Raw genomic sequence first — 15,305 nt, 5'->3', positions numbered from 1 at the left:
TCCACAGGTACGAGGAACTACCGCAATCATAATTCCAGCCAAAGTGGTCCTGTCGTCTTAAGCTGTGGGGAAAAACATTTCGTAATGTGACCTATTTACTGAATGCAGCTCCTGTTACATAAGAACACAAGAAATAGGAGGAGGAGTCGGCCATTCGGCCCCTCGAGCCTGCTCCGCCATTTAATACGATCGTGGCTGATCCGATCATGGACTCAGCTCCACTTCCCTGCCCGCCCCCTTATCGGTTAAGAAACTGTCTATCTCTGTCTTAACTTTATTCAATGTCCCGGCTTCCACAGCTCTCTGAGGCAGCGAATTTCACAGATTTACAACCCTCAGAGAGAAGAAATTCCTCCTCATCTCAGTTTTAAATGGGCGGCCCCTTATTCTAAGACCATGCCCCCTAGTTCTAGTCTCCCCCATCAGTGGGAACATCCTCTCTGCATCCACCTTGTCGAGCCCCCTCATAATCTGATACGTTTCGATAAGATCACCTCTCATTCTTCTGAATTCCAATGAGTAGAGGCCCAACCTGCTCAACCTTTCCTCATAAGTCAATCCCCTCATCCCCGGAATCAACCGAGTGAACCTTCTCTGAACTGTCTCCAAAGCAAGTATATCCTTTCGTAAATACGGAGACCAGAACTGCACGCAGTACTCCAGGTGTGGTCTCACCAATACCCTGTATAACTGGAGCAAGACTTCCCTGCTTTTATACTCCATCCCCTTTGCAATAAAGGCCAAGATCCCATTGGCCTTCCTGATCACTTGCTGTACCTGCATACTATCCTTTTGTGTTTCATGCACAAGTAACCCCCAGGTCCCGCTGTACTGAGGCACTTTGCAATCTTTCTCCATTTAAATAATAACTTGCTCTTTGATTTTTTTTCTGCCAAAGTGCATGACCTCACACTTTCCAACATTATACTCCATCTGACAAATTTTTGCCCACTCAATGAGCCTGTCTGTGTCCTTTTACAGATTTTTTGTGTCCTCCTCACACATTGCTTTTCCTCCCATCTTTGTATCATCAGCAAACTTGGCTACGTTACACTCAGTCCCTTCTTCCAAGTCGTTAATATAGATTGTAAATAGTTGGGGTCCCAGCACTGATCCCTGCGGCACCCCACTAGTTATTGGTTGCCAACCCGAGAATGAACCAAGTCTGTTTTCAGTTAGTTAGCCAATCCTCTATCCATGCTAATATATTACCCTCAACCCCGTGAACTTTTATCTTGTGCTGTAACCTTTTATGTGGCACCTTGTCAAATGCCTTCTGGAAATCCAAATACACCACATCCACTGGTTCCCCTTTATCCACCCTGTTCGTTACATCCTCAAAGAAATTCCAACAAATTTGTCAAAAATGACTTCCCCGTCATAAATCCATGCTGACTCTGCCTGACCGAATTTTGCTTTTCCAAATGTCCTGCTACTGCTTCTTTAATAATGGACTCCAACATTAAGAACAGGAGGAGGCCATTCAGCCCCTCGAGCCTGTTACATTAGGGACAGGAGGAGGCCGTTCAGCCCCTCGAGCCTGTTACATTAGGGACAGGAGGAGGCCATTCAGCCCATCGAGCCTGTTACATTAGGGACAGGAGGAGGCCGTTCAGCCCCTCGAGTCTGTTACATTAGGGACAGGAGGAGGCCGTTCAGCCCCTCGAGCCTGTTACATTAGGGACAGGAGGAGGCCGTTCAGCCCCTCGAGCCTGTTACATTAGGGACAGGAGGAGGCCGTTCAGCCCCTCGAGCCTGTTACATTAGGAACAGGAGGCCGTTCAGCCCCTCGAGTCTGTTACATTAGGAACAGGAGGAGGCCGTTCAGCCCCTCGAGCCTGTTACATTAGGAACAGGAGGAGGCCGTTCAGCCCCTCGAGCCTGTTACATTAGGGACAGGAGGAGGCCGTTCAGCCCCTCGAGCCTGTTACATTAGGGACAGGAGGAGGCCGTTCAGCCCCTCGAGCCTGTTACATTAGGAGCAGGAGGAGGCCGTTCAGCCCCTCGAGCCTGTTACATTAGGAACAGGAGGAGGCCGTTCAGCCCCTCGAGCCTGTTACATTAGGGACAGGAGGAGGCCGTTCAGCCCCTCGAGCCTGTTACATTAGGGACAGGAGGAGGCCGTTCAGCCCCTCTCGAATACTCCTGTGAAGCCCCTTGCAACATTTCTTTACGTTAAGGGCGCTATATTAATACAATTTGAAGTTGCTGTTCAGCACCAGTTATCAATTAGACTTCCCCGCGGCAAGAATCATCGACAAAGAATTGACAAGCTGGGTGCCATTGTGTTTATTGATCGAGAGTATAGACAGAAGATTACCCCAGCCCCTGTGAACAATATCGGTTACAGGCTAAAATCACCCCACAAGCAAACGATGAATCTCCAATTAATGTTTCTGTTTGACACAACGTCCCATAATCCTCCTGTCGGTGAAGAATGGATGGTCTCTGATCGAACTTACGCCGAATCTGGAGACAAAGCAGACGGCAAGTATTTACCATATTGCAACGTGAATCCGGTCCAGGTCGTTTAAACATGTTCGCTATTTGTCCTACACTCGGTGTCAGCATCCGGGGTTAGATACAGAGTAAAGCTCCCTCTACACTGTCCCATCAAACACTCCCAGGGCAGGTACAGCACGGGGTTAGATACAGAGTAAAGCTCCCTCTACACTGTCCCATCAAACACTCCCAGGACAGGTACAGCACGGGGTTAGATACAGAGTAAAGCTCCCTCTACACTGTCCCATCAAACACTCCCAGGACAGGTACAGGGGGTTAGATACAGAGTAAAACTCCCTCTACACTGTCCCCATCAAACACTCCCAGGACAGGTACAGGGGGTTAGATACAGAGTAAAGCTCCCTCTACACTGTCCCATCAAACACTCCCAGGGCAGGTACAGGGGGTTAGATACAGAGTAAAGCTCCCTCTACACTGTCCCGTCAAACACTCCCATTAAACACAGTGCCAATTGGTGTTGAGTTCTGGGCCTGTGTTTTCCTGTGGGCCTGTGTCCATTCGACACTGGATTTCTGTCGCGGATGACGGGGTTAATCCGCGATGTTTCAATGTGTGCTCGGTTGCTGTCAGACGGACCGTTGGAGAATGTTTGGGACGGGGTTAAAGTTCCCGGACACTGGATCGTGAACCAATGCCGTGTCTGGTCACCGTGACGGTGACACCGGGTGGAACTTGCAATGGGGTTAATCACACTGACCTTTCTCCGTCACGTCTCCATCCTCTCCCTCGAGCTCACTGCTTGCCGACCCGTCCAGCGCAAAGCTTAGCCGGCCTGGAAGGGAATTAACGGAGGTATCAGTCGCTGCCCGTCGCCTTCGAAACGCCCGAACGTTGAGTCTCCCTACCCACACCTTCACTCATCATCATCGGCAGTCCCTTGGGATCGAGGAAGACTTGCTTCCACTCTTAACATGAGGCCTCACGTGGCTGAACAGTCCAATACGGGAGCCACAGTCCCTGTCACAGGGTGGGACAGACAGTGGTTGAGGGAAGGGGAGGGTGGGACTGGTTTGCCGCACGCTCCTTCCGCTGCCTGCGCTTGGTTTCTGCACGCTCTCGGCGACGAGACTCGAGGCGCTCAGCGGCCTCCCGGATGCACTCCCTCCACTTAGGGCGGACTGGTCTTTGGGCCCAGGGACTCCCAGGTGTCGGTGGGGGATGTTGCACTTTATCAGGGAGGCTTTGAGGGTGGTCCCTGTAACGTTTCCTCTGCCCACCTTTGGCTCGTTTGCCCGTGAAGGAGTTCCGAGTAGAGCGCTTGGCTTTGGGAGTCTCGTGTCTGGGGGGACATGCGGACAATGTGGCCCTGCCCAGCGGAGCTGGTCGAGTGTGGTCAGTGCTTCGATGCTGGGGATGTTGGGCCTGGTCGAGGACGCTAACGTTGGTGCGTCTGTCCTCCCGGGGGATTTGCAGGATTTTGCGGAGACAGCGTTGGTGGTATTTCTCCATTGACTTGAGGTGTCTACTTTACATGATCCATGTCTCTGAGCCATACAGAAGGGCGGGTATCACTACAGCCCTGTCGACCATGAGCTGGATGGCAGATTCCTCGAACCACTATCTGTCCCACCTGTGACAGGGTCTGTAATTCCTGTATTGGACTGTTCAGCCACCGAAGAACTCACTTTCAGAATGGAAGCAAGTCTCCCTCGATTCCGAGGGACTGCCGATGATGATACCACTCTGGACCACTGGGTGGAGCAGTGGTCAACGAGGGGGTAGCTCAGTATTACACGGTGCAGAAACAGAAAAGGATAAGGCTGCGTGGATCTCACCGTTTGCATATTTTAGCGATCAGGAACAGGGTAATCGCCAAGCCCAGAGCTCCCAGGATAACTCCCACAGTGCAAACAATGGTCCCAGAGTCCGGCATCCTGCTCCGATTTCTTGCCGACTGACCTGTGTAAAAATCGACAAATTCTTATGAGGAAAGGTTGAGCAGGTTGGGCCTGTACTCATTGGAGTTTAGGAGAATGAGAGGTGATCTTATCGAAACGTATCAGATTCTGAGGGGGGCTGGACAGGGTGGATGCAGAGAGGATGTTTCCCCCTCGTGGGGGAATCTAGAACTAGGGGGCACAGTCTCAGAATAAGGGGCGGCCCATTTGACTAGTGGGGTACCACAAGGTTCAGTGCTGGGACCCCAGCTATTTACAATATACATTAATGATTTAGATGAAGGAATTGAATGTAATATCTCCAAGTTTGCAGATGACACTAAGCTGGGTGGCGGTGTGAGCTGTGAGGAGGATGCTAAGAGGCTGCAGGGTGACTTGGACAGGTTAGGTGAGTGGGCAAATACATGGCAGATGCAGTATAATGTGGATAAATGTGAGGTTATCCACTTTGGGGGCAAAAACAAGAAGGCAGAATATTATCTGAATGGTGACAGATTAGGAAAAGGGGAGGTGCAACGAGACCTGGGTGTCATGGTACATCAGTCATTGAAGGTTGGCATGCAGGTACAGCAGGCGGTGAAGAAGGCAAATGGTATGTTGGCCTTCATAGCGAGGGGATTTGAGTATAGGAGCAGGGAGGTCTTACTGCAGTTGTACAGGGTCTTGGTGAGACCACACCTGGAATATTGTGTTCAGTTTTGGTCTCCTAATCTGAGGAAGGACGTTCTTGCTATTGAGGGAGTGCAGCGAAGGTTCACCAGACTGATTCCCGGGATGGCAGGACTGATATATGAAGAAAGACTGGATCGACTGGGCTTATATTCACTGGAGTTTAGAAGAATGAGAGGGGATCTCATAGAAACATATAAAATTCTGACGGGACTGGACAGGTTAGATGCAGGAAGAATGTTCCCGATGTTGGGGAAGTCCAGAACCAGGGGTCACAGTCTAAGGATAAGGGGTAAGCCATTTAGGACCGAGATGAGGAGAAACTTCTTCACCCAGAGAGTGGTGAACCTGTGGAATTCTCTACCACAGAGAGTTGTTGAGGCCAGTTCGTTAGATATATTCAAAAGGGAGTTAGATGTGGCCCTTACGGCTAAAGGGATCAAGGGGTATGGAGAGAAAGCAGGAATGGGGTACTGAGGGAATGATCAGCCATGATCATATTGAATGGTGGTGCAGGCTCGAGTGGCCGAATGGCCGACTCCTGCCCCTGTTTCTCGATCAGGTACTCAGTGACCCATTAGCTCACCACCAATGGCTGTTCTTCATGTTTGTGTCTCTAAGGGCAGTGACTGCACTGCGAAAGGGTTTCAGCGCACCTGGAGCGCACAACGATCGCCGAAGAGCTCCAACGAGCTGGCGTATGGAGGAAAGCTGGAAGGATATTCAACCGTGGAGATACCTCAGGCTGCCCCTCTCCTTGCCCAGCGGTTGTGTCAGTCGTGGCTCAGTGGGCAGCACCCTCGCCTCAGAGCCAGAAGGTTGTGGGTTCGAGTCCCACTCCAGAGACTCGAGCACATAAAACCAGGCTGACACTCCCAGTGCAGTACTGAGGGAGCACCGCACTGAGCTGTCGGAGGGGCAGTACTGAGGGAGCGCCACACTGTCTGAGGGGCAGTACTGAGGGAGCGCTGTACTGTCGGAGGGGCAGTACTGAGGGAGCGCCGCACTGTCGGAGGGGCAGTACTGAGGGAGCGCCGTACTGTCGGAGGGGCAGTACTGAGGGAGCGCCGCACTGTCGGAGGGGCAGTACTGAGGGAGCGCCGCACTGTCGGAGGGGCGGTACTGAGGGAGCACCGCACTGTCGGAGGGGCAGTACTGAGGGAGTGCCGCACTGTCGGAGGGGCGGTACTGAGGGAGCGCCGCACTGTCGGAGGGGCGGTACTGAGGGAGTGCCGCACTGTCGGAGGGGCGGTACTGAGGGAGCGCTGCACTGTCGGAGGGGCGGTACTGAGGGAGCGCCGCACTGTCGGAGGGGCGGTACTGAGAGAGCACCGCACTGTCGGAGGGGCGGTACTGAGGGAGCGCCGCACTGTCGGAGGGGCGGTACTGAGGGAGCGCCGCACTGTCGGAGGGGCGGTACTGAGGGAGCGCCGCACTGTCGGAGGGGCAGTACTGAGGGAGCGCCGCACTGTCGGAGGGGCAGTACTGAGGGAGCGCCGCACTGTCGGAGGGGCAGTACTGAGGGAGCGCCGCACTGTCGGAGGGGCAGTACTGAGGGAGCGCCGCACTGTCGGAGGGGCAGTACTGAGGGAGCGCCGCACTGTCGGAGGGGTGATACTGAGGGAGCGCCGCACTGTCGGAGGGGCGGTACTGAGGGAGTGCCGCACTGTCGGAGGGGCGGTACTGAGGGAGCGCTGCACTGTCAGAGGGGCAGTACTGAGGGAGCGCCGCACTGTCGGAGGGGCAGTACTGAGGGAGCGCCGCACTGTCGGAGGGGCAGTACTGAGTGATACACAATTGTGTGGGACATCCTGGATGGACCAGCTGACCTTTACCCATCCACCATTGCCCGTGTATCCCTACTTGACCTACCCAGCACAACTGTCAGCGGTTTGTCGAGGCTGCGGTGATCAATCTGGCAACTGTAAGTGTCCCCGTCCTGTGGCTCAATCCGGATGTAGGCGAAGACATTGAAGGTCCAATCATCCTCCACCAGGACCGGGAGTGAATGGACCTGCCCGGCAAATTCACTTCCATTGACCAGGAACTTCATTTCAATCTTGTATGGGTAGAATTTCTCGGCGTAACAATACAGAATGTTTGGCCGGCCCGGTGCGTAGTCTTTCTCCGTGTAGATTTCGGCTTCTGGCTTCTCTGCAACGGAAATGATAGCGTTACCGGTCTCCAAAGGTTCCCTTGTTGTCGGAGGGGGGGCCCCAGGAACCAGAACAGGAACTGGGGGAGCGCGGGGAGAGAAGTGCATTTGCACTGCGCTGTCGGAGGGGCAGTACTGAGGGAGTGCCACAGTGTCGGAGGGGCGGCACTGAGGGAGTGCCACAGTGTCGGAGGGGCGGCACTGAGGGAGTGCCACAGTGTCGGAGGGGCGGTACTGAGGGAGTGCCACAGTGTCGGAGGGGCAGTACTGAGGGAGTGCCACAGTGTCGGAGGGGCAGTACTGAGGGAGTGCCACAGTGTCGGAGGGACAGTACTGAGGGAGTGCCGTACTGCGCTGTCGGACGGGAGGTACTGAGGGAGCGCCGCACTGTCGGAGGGGCGGTACTGAGGGAGTGCCGCACTGTCGGAGGGACGGTACTGAGGGAGCGCTGCACTGTCGGAGGGGCGGTACTGAGGGAGCACCGCACTGTCGGAGATGCCGGCTTTCGGATGAGACGTTAAACTGAGGCCCCGTGTGCCCTCTCATATCATCATAGGTAGTCGCTCAAAATCGAGGAAACAGAAACAAAGAAAATAGGTGCAGGAGTAGGCCATTCAGCCCTTTGAGCCTGCACCACCATCCAATAAGATCATGGCTGATCATTCCCTCAGTATCCCATTCCTGCTTTCTCTCCATACCCCTTGATCCCTTTAGCCCTAAGGGCCACATCTAACTCCCTTTTGAATATATCTAACGAACTGGCCTCAACAACTCTCTGTGGTAGAGAATTTCACAGGTTCACCACTCTCTGAGTGAAGAAGTTTCTCCTCATCTCGGTCCTAAATGGCTTACCCCTTATCCTTAGACTGTGACCCCTGGTTCTGGACTTCCCCAACATCGGGAACATTCTTCCTGCATCTAACCTGTCCAGTCCCGTCAGAATTTTATATGTTTCTATGAGATCCCCTCTCATCCTTCTAAACCCCAGTGAATATAAGCCCAGTCGATCCAGTCTCTCCTCATATGTCAGTCCTGTCATCCCGGGAATCAGTCTGGTGAACCTTCGCTGCACTCCCTCAATAGCAAGAATGTCCTTCCTCAGATTAGGAGACCAAAACTGAACACAATATTCCAGGTGAGGCCTCACCAAGGCCCTGTACAACTGCAGTAAGACCTCCCTGCTCCTATACTCAAATCCCCTCGCTATGAAGGCCAACATACCATTTGCCTTCTTCACCGCCTGCTGTACCTGCATGCCAACTTTCAATGACTGATGTACCATGACACCCAGGTCTCGTTGCACCTCCCCTTTTCTTAATCTGTCACCATTCAGATAATATTCTGCCTTCCTGTTTTTGCCCCCAAAGTGGATAATCTCACATTTATCCACATTATACTGCATCTGCCATGCATTTGCCCACTCTCGGCGACGAGACTCGAAGAGCTCAGCGCCCTCCCGGATGCACTCCCTCCACTTAGGGCGGGACTGGTCTTTGGGCCCAGGGACTCCAAGGTGCCGGTGGGGATGTTGCACTTTATCAGGGAGGGCTTTGAGGGTGGTCCCCTGTAACGTTTCCTCTGCCCACCTTTGGCTCGTTTGCCCGTGAAGGAGTTCCGAGTAGAGTGCTTGGCTTTGGGAGTCTCGTGTCGGGGGGACATGCGGACAATGTGGCCCTGCCCAGCGGAGCTGGTCGAGTGTGGTCAGTGCTTCGATGCTAGGGATGTTGGGCCTGGTCGAGGACGCTAACGTTGGTGCGTCTGTCCTCCCGGGGGATTTGCAGGATCTTGCGGAGACAGCGTCGGTGGTACTTCTCCAGCGACTTGAGGTGTCTACTGTACATGGTCCATGTCTCTGAGCCATACAGGAGGGCGGGTATCACTACAGCCCTGTAGACCATGAGCTGGGCGGCAGTTTTGAGGGCCTGGTCTTCGAACACACTTTTCCTCAGGCGGCCGAAGGCTGCACTGGAGGCAATGTTGGACCTCTTGTTGATAAGAGGCTCCCAAGGTACGGAAAGTGGTTCACGTTGTCCAGGGCCACGCCGTGGATCTTGTGGACTGGGGGGGGGCAGTGCTGTGTGGTATGGGTTTGAACCTGCAACGAGCTTTCAACCATAATTCCGCAGGGTAACTAAGACCGCCTATTTCCACCTCCGTAACATCGCCTAGCAGGACCGGACTTCAACCCAGATCTCCACTCCCGGCCCGACCCACCAAACCGCAGTGATGTCAGTACTCAGAATGCGTACAAGAGACATTAAAAGGAGGGAGTGTAAGGGTACACCTATTTTTCTTGGAACAAGGCACAGGAAGAGGCCACGGACAAACTGTTTTAACTACCTTTTTGGACTACCTGGGAGAGGAAACGGCACCAGCCTGAGGCAAGTGGTGACTCATCACCTATTAAAAGCAACCTCAGTCGGCAAGGACTAAATTTGGGTTATGGATACAGACAAAGAGACTGATACTATTTATCCGCGGTGCCCCGGGATTGATTGGCCGCAGGGGGTAAAACAGTTCACCCCAGAGACTACAAGTCTGCAAGGAACCAGGACTACAAAGGACCCTACGAAATGCACATTTTTGGATAACGGGGCATTAAGGATAAGGAGTTATCTCTTGCCCTGCCGACGCCGTGTGCAAATTAGCAGCCAATCAAAACTCACCACTACAGCGAGGTCAAACAAATCACCACCTCGATCCAGGCGCATTAATCGGACCCCGGCCCAGCGGGGAACTTATTCATACTGTGGATATAAATATAGGAACACAGGAACACAAGAAGGTGGAGAACGACAAATGGAGAGACGGGAAGACAGGAACGAGAACAGCTGCGGAGAACGGGCAGAAGGACCACCAACCGGTCACGGAACCAACGACCACGAACCTACAATGGCTAAGCGAGTGGGCTAAGGTTTGGCAGATGGAATACAATGTCGGAAAGTGTGAGGTCATCCACCTTGGGGGATAAAAAACAGTAAAAGGGAATACTATTTGAATGGGGAGAAATTACAACATGCTGAGGTGCAGAGGGACCTGGGGGTCCTTGTGCGTGAATCCCAAAAAGTTAGTTTGCAGGTGCAGCAGGTAATCGGGAAGGTGAATGGGATGTTGGCCTTCATTGCGAGAGGGATGGAGTACAAAAGCAGGGAGGTCCTGCTGCAACTGTACAGGGTATTGGTGAGGCCGCACCTGGAGTACTGCGTGCAGTTTTGGTCACCTTACTTAAGGAAGGATATACTGGCTTTGGAGGGGGTACAGAGACGATTCACTCGGCTGATTCCGGAGATGAGGGGGTTACCTTATGATGATAGATTGAGTAGACTGGGTCTTTACTCGTTGGAGTTCAGAAGGATGAGGGGCGATCTTATAGAAACATTTAAAATAATGAAAGGGATAGACAGGATAGAGGCAGAGAGGTTGTTTCCACTGGTCGGGGAGACTAGAACTAGGGGGCACAGCCTCAAAATACGGGGGAGCCAATTTAAAACCGAGTTGAGAAGGAATTTCTTCTCCCAGAGGGTTGTGAATCTGTGGAATTCTCTGCCCAAGGAAGCAGTTGAGGCTAGCTCATTGAATGTATTCAAGTCACAGATAGATAGATTTTTAACCAATAAGGGAATTAAGGGTTACGGGGAGCGGGCGGGTAAGTGGAGCTGAGTCCACGGCCAGATCAGCCATGATCTTGTTGAATGGCGGAGCAGGCCCGAGGGGCTAGATGGCCTACTCCTGTTCCTAATTCTTATGTTCTTACAATAGCTACAGCCAGGAATGGCGATTGTATGTCTTCAGTCAATTTCTCTCAGAAGTCTAGTCCTGTAGTTTTTTCCGTCGGTTTTTTTTGTTGCGTAATAAAACGGACACTGGGTTAAGCCTAAAATGTTGTCCTCTCCCAACATGAGTTCCGAGTTCTAAGAATGACAGTGAACAGAACAAACACCCGCGACTTACTGCTGGGGATGCTTGTGCCGTTTGTCAGCGTTATCATTTCCTTGGTGATGCCGCGTAGGCGAGCTTGCAAACTTTGAGCCCTGTCACTATAAAAGCTCACTTCTTCCGGACCCAGCTCCTCCTTGCCGTCCGTCTCTTTCTCGTTGATGACAAAGGTTCGCGCTCCGAAATCGTAGATCAGGAAGGGGGTGGCATTGACGCTGAAGATGTCGAGGATTCTCTCCGCACCCTGCGTGTAAGTGTAATAGATTTGTTCCGCCATTGATTCACAGTCTAGGAAGGGGAAGATAGCAGAGAAAGTTAGACATTTGTACTTGAGGGACACACTCTCGTGTCTCTCCGGTGAACGTCAACGGGGAGGTAGTTAGAATCTCGCTTGTTGGGGATGGTCATTGCCTGGCACTTGGGTCGTGTGCATGTGACAAGGAATTACTTCAAAGAACAATGACTGTTTTATTGCCCGTCCCTTGAGAAGGTGGGGGTGAGCCGCCTTCTTGAACCGCTGCAGTCCCGTGTGGTGAAGGTGCTCCCACAGTGCTGTTAGGGAGGGAGGTCCAGGATTGGGACCCAGCGACGATGGAGGAACGGCCGATATATTTCCAAGTCGAGGGATGGTGTGTGTGTGACTGGGAGGGGAACGTGGAGGGGGTGGTGTTCCCATGGACCTGCTGCCCTTGACCTTCTAGGCGGGTAGAGGTCGCGGGTTCGGGAGGTGTTGCCGAAGAAGCCTTGGCCAGTTGCCGCGGTGCATCTTGTGGACGGTGCACACTGCAGCCACGGTGCGCCGGTGGTGGAGGGAGTGAGTGTTGGAGGTGGTGGAGGGAGTGAGTGTTGGAGGCGGTGGGTCGCGTGGCCCATCGAGCGGGGCTGCTTTGTCCCGGATGGTGTCGAGCGTCTCGAGTGTTGTTGGAGCTGCAACTCATCCAGGCAAGTGGGGAGTGTTCCATCACACTCCTGACTTGTGGGTTGTAGATGGTGGAGAGGCTTTGGGGAGTCAGGAGGTGAGACACTGGTCGCAGAATACCCAGCCTCTGACCCGCTCTTGTGGCCACAGTATTTATGTGTCTGGTCCAGTGAAGTTTCTGGTCAATGGTGACCCCCAGGATGTGGATGGTGGGGGGATTGGGCGATGGGAATGCTGGTGAATGTCAAGGGGCGGTGGTTAGACTCTCGCTTGTTGGCGATGGTTATTGCCTGGCACTTGTGGGGCGCGAATGTTACTTGCCGCTTATCAGCCCGAGCCTGAATGTTGTCCAGGTCTTGCTGCATGTGGGGCACGGACTGCTCCATTATCTGAGGAGTTGCGAATGGAAGTGAACACTGTGCAATCATCAGCGAACATCCCCACGTCTGTCCGTATGATGGAGGGAAGGTCATTGATGGATTGGCTGAAGACGGTTGGGCCTAGGACACTGCCCTGAGGGACTCCTGCAGCGATGTCCTGGGACAGAGAGGATTGGCCTCCAACCACCACAACCATCTTCCTCCGTGCCGGGTATGACTCCAGCCAGTGGAGAGATTTCCCCCTTAATTCCCATTGACCGTCAGTTTTACCGGGGCTCCTTGATGCCACACTCGGTCACATGCTGCCTTGATGTCGCGGGCAGTCACTCTCACCGCACCTCTGGAACTCAGCGCGTTGTGTCCCGTGTTTGGACCAAGGCCTGCACTGAGGTCAGGGGCCGAGTGGTCCTAGCGGAACCCAAACTGGGCATGGGCGAGCAGGTTAACGGTGAGCAAGTGCCGCAGGTTAGCGCCGCCGGCGACACCGGCTGATGATTGAGTGTCGGACGTTAACGGAAGGGGCGGGGCCAGTGACACGGCCAGCGCTATTCCTGCAGCTAGCGCCCCCCAGGGGAAGCGGAGTGCGCGACATTACGTAAGCTCGATTCCGTTGTCGCGGGGTGGGACTTTCGTGTCTCGCTCGCAGGAAGTCTGGCCCCACGGCGGTTACGGTGCAATACCGAATTTCTCCCCCCTCTCGCCCCAGCACCCCCGCCCCAGACCGTCCATTTCCACTCAACCCGGCCCGCCCGCTGCCCTTTTCAAACTCCAAACTCCGCTGGAGAACCTCGCCAAGAGGAGACTCCCTCCCTCCCCTCCTCCGCAAGCGCCCAGCGATGGCTTGGGGCCGGTGCCCCGCGGCGAAAGCAAATGGCACGCCTCCCCCCGCCGCGCCTTCTCACCCCCAAACCCCACGGCCAGGGGGCAGGGTCGGCTCAGGGGTAGGACAAGGTCACAAGACCAATCCTGTGACCCACGATGCACAGCGAGGACACAGGGACAGGAGGAGGCTGTTCAGCCCCTCAAGCCTGTTACATTAGGGACAGGAGGAGGCCGTTCAGCCCCTCGAGCCTGTTACATTAGGAGCAGGAGGAGGCCGTTCAGCCCCTCGAGCCTGTTACATTAGGAACAGGAGGAGGCTGTTCAGCCCCTCGAGTCTGTTACATTAGGAACAGGAGGAGGCCGTTCAGCCCCTCGAGTCTGTTACATTAGGAACAGGAGGAGGCCGTTCAGCCCCTCGAGTCTGTTACATTAGGAACAGGAGGAGGCCGTTCAGCCCCTCGAGCCTGTTACATTAGGGACAGGAGGCCGTTCAGCCCCTCGAGCCTGTTACATTAGGAACAGGAGGAGGCCGTTCAGCCCCTCGAGCCTGTTACATTAGGGACAGGAGGAGGCCGTTCAGCCCTTCGAGCCTGTTACATTAGGGACAGGAGGAGGCCGTTCAGCCCTTCGAGCCTGTTACATTAGGGACAGGAGGAGGCCGTTCAGCCCTTCGAGCCTGTTACATTAGGGACAGGAGGAGGCCGTTCAGCCCCTCGAGTCTGTTACATTAGGGACAGGAGGAGGCCGTTCAGCCCTTCGAGCCTGTTACATTAGGGACAGGAGGAGGCCGTTCAGCCCTTCGAGCCTGTTACATTAGGGACAGGAGGAGGCCGTTCAGCCCCTCGAGCCTGTTACATTAGGAACAGGAGGAGGCTGTTCAGCCCCTCGAGCCTGTTACATTAGGAACAGGAGGAGGCCGTTCAGCCCCTCGAGCCTGTTACATTAGGGACAGGAGGAGGCCGTTCAGCCCTTCGAGCCTGTTACATTAGGAGCAGGAGGAGGCCATTCAGCCCCTCGAGCCTGTTACATTAGGAACAGGAGGAGGCCGTTCAGCCCCTCGAGCCTGTTACATTAGGGACAGGAGGAGGCCGTTCAGCCCCTCGAGCCTGTTACATTAGGGACAGGAGGAGGCCGTTCAGCCCCTCGAGCCTGTTACATTAGGAGCAGGAGGAGGCCATTCAGCCCCTCGAGCCTGTTACATTAGGAACAGGAGGAGGCCGTTCAGCCCCTCGAGCCTGTTACATTAGGGACAGGAGGAGGCCGTTCAGCCCCTTGAGCCTGTTACATTAGGGACAGGAGGAGGCTGTTCAGCCCCTTGAGCCTGTTACATTAGGGACAGGAGGAGGCTGTTCAGCCCCTTGAGCCTGTTACATTAGGGACAGGAGGAGGCCGTTCAGCCCCTCGAGCCTGTTACATTAGGAACAGGAGGAGGCCGTTCAGCCCCTCGAGCCTTACATTAGGGACAGGAGGAGGCCGTTCAGCCCTTCGAGCCTGTTACATTAGGAGCAGGAGGAGGCCATTCAGCCCCTCGAGCCTGTTATATTAGGAACAGGAGGAGGCCGTTCAGCCCCTCGAGCCTGTTACATTAGGAGCAGGAGAAGCTGCCCCCTAGTCCGAGACCCCCCAACCTGCGGAGATTGTCTCTCTCTACCCATCCTCTGTTCCCCCTGATATCCTGAAAACGTCGAACAGTTCGCCCGTTAAACTTCTAAATTCCCGGGGGGGGCACGTCCCTGTTTTTTTGCAATCTCTCCACGTGACTTAAACCCTTGGAGAGAGGAGCAGACAAACGTCGGCATTCACACACACACACACACACACAGCGCACTCACCGAGATCTGTTGCCCGTGTTGCCGTGGTCAGAGACAGCGCGATGAGTAGGAAGACACGCGCTCCCACGTTGGCCAACGAGGTCATGCTGCTGCAGGAACGTTCAGAGAGTGCACGCAGAGCCCGTCCCAATCACCGCTCTGCCCCAGCACCTCGGCCGATGAGCTTTCAAG

General features: G+C 54.3%; 1 protein-coding gene across 1 annotated transcript; it reads right to left on the bottom strand.

Annotated features, from left to right (window-relative positions):
• Nucleotides 1-2,280: 2,280 nt before the first annotated feature.
• Nucleotides 2,281-15,305, bottom strand: LOC139240588 (RLA class II histocompatibility antigen, DP alpha-1 chain-like). The gene is made up of 6 exons (XM_070869134.1): nt 15,135-15,305; nt 11,197-11,469; nt 6,963-7,244; nt 4,299-4,422; nt 3,221-3,295; nt 2,281-2,469 (listed from the first exon to the last, which is right to left on the bottom strand). The coding sequence occupies exons 1-5, from the start codon at nt 15,217-15,219 to the stop codon at nt 3,256-3,258; spliced, it is 804 nt and encodes a 267-aa protein (XP_070725235.1). The 5' UTR covers nt 15,220-15,305; the 3' UTR covers nt 2,281-2,469; nt 3,221-3,255.

The sequence above is a fragment of the Pristiophorus japonicus genome, chromosome 32, assembly GCF_044704955.1.
Source record: "Pristiophorus japonicus isolate sPriJap1 chromosome 32, sPriJap1.hap1, whole genome shotgun sequence".
Taxonomy (NCBI): Eukaryota; Metazoa; Chordata; class Chondrichthyes; family Pristiophoridae; genus Pristiophorus; species Pristiophorus japonicus.
The sequence above is the reverse complement of the archived record's forward strand: the minus strand, read 5'-3'. Positions and strand labels throughout refer to the sequence as shown.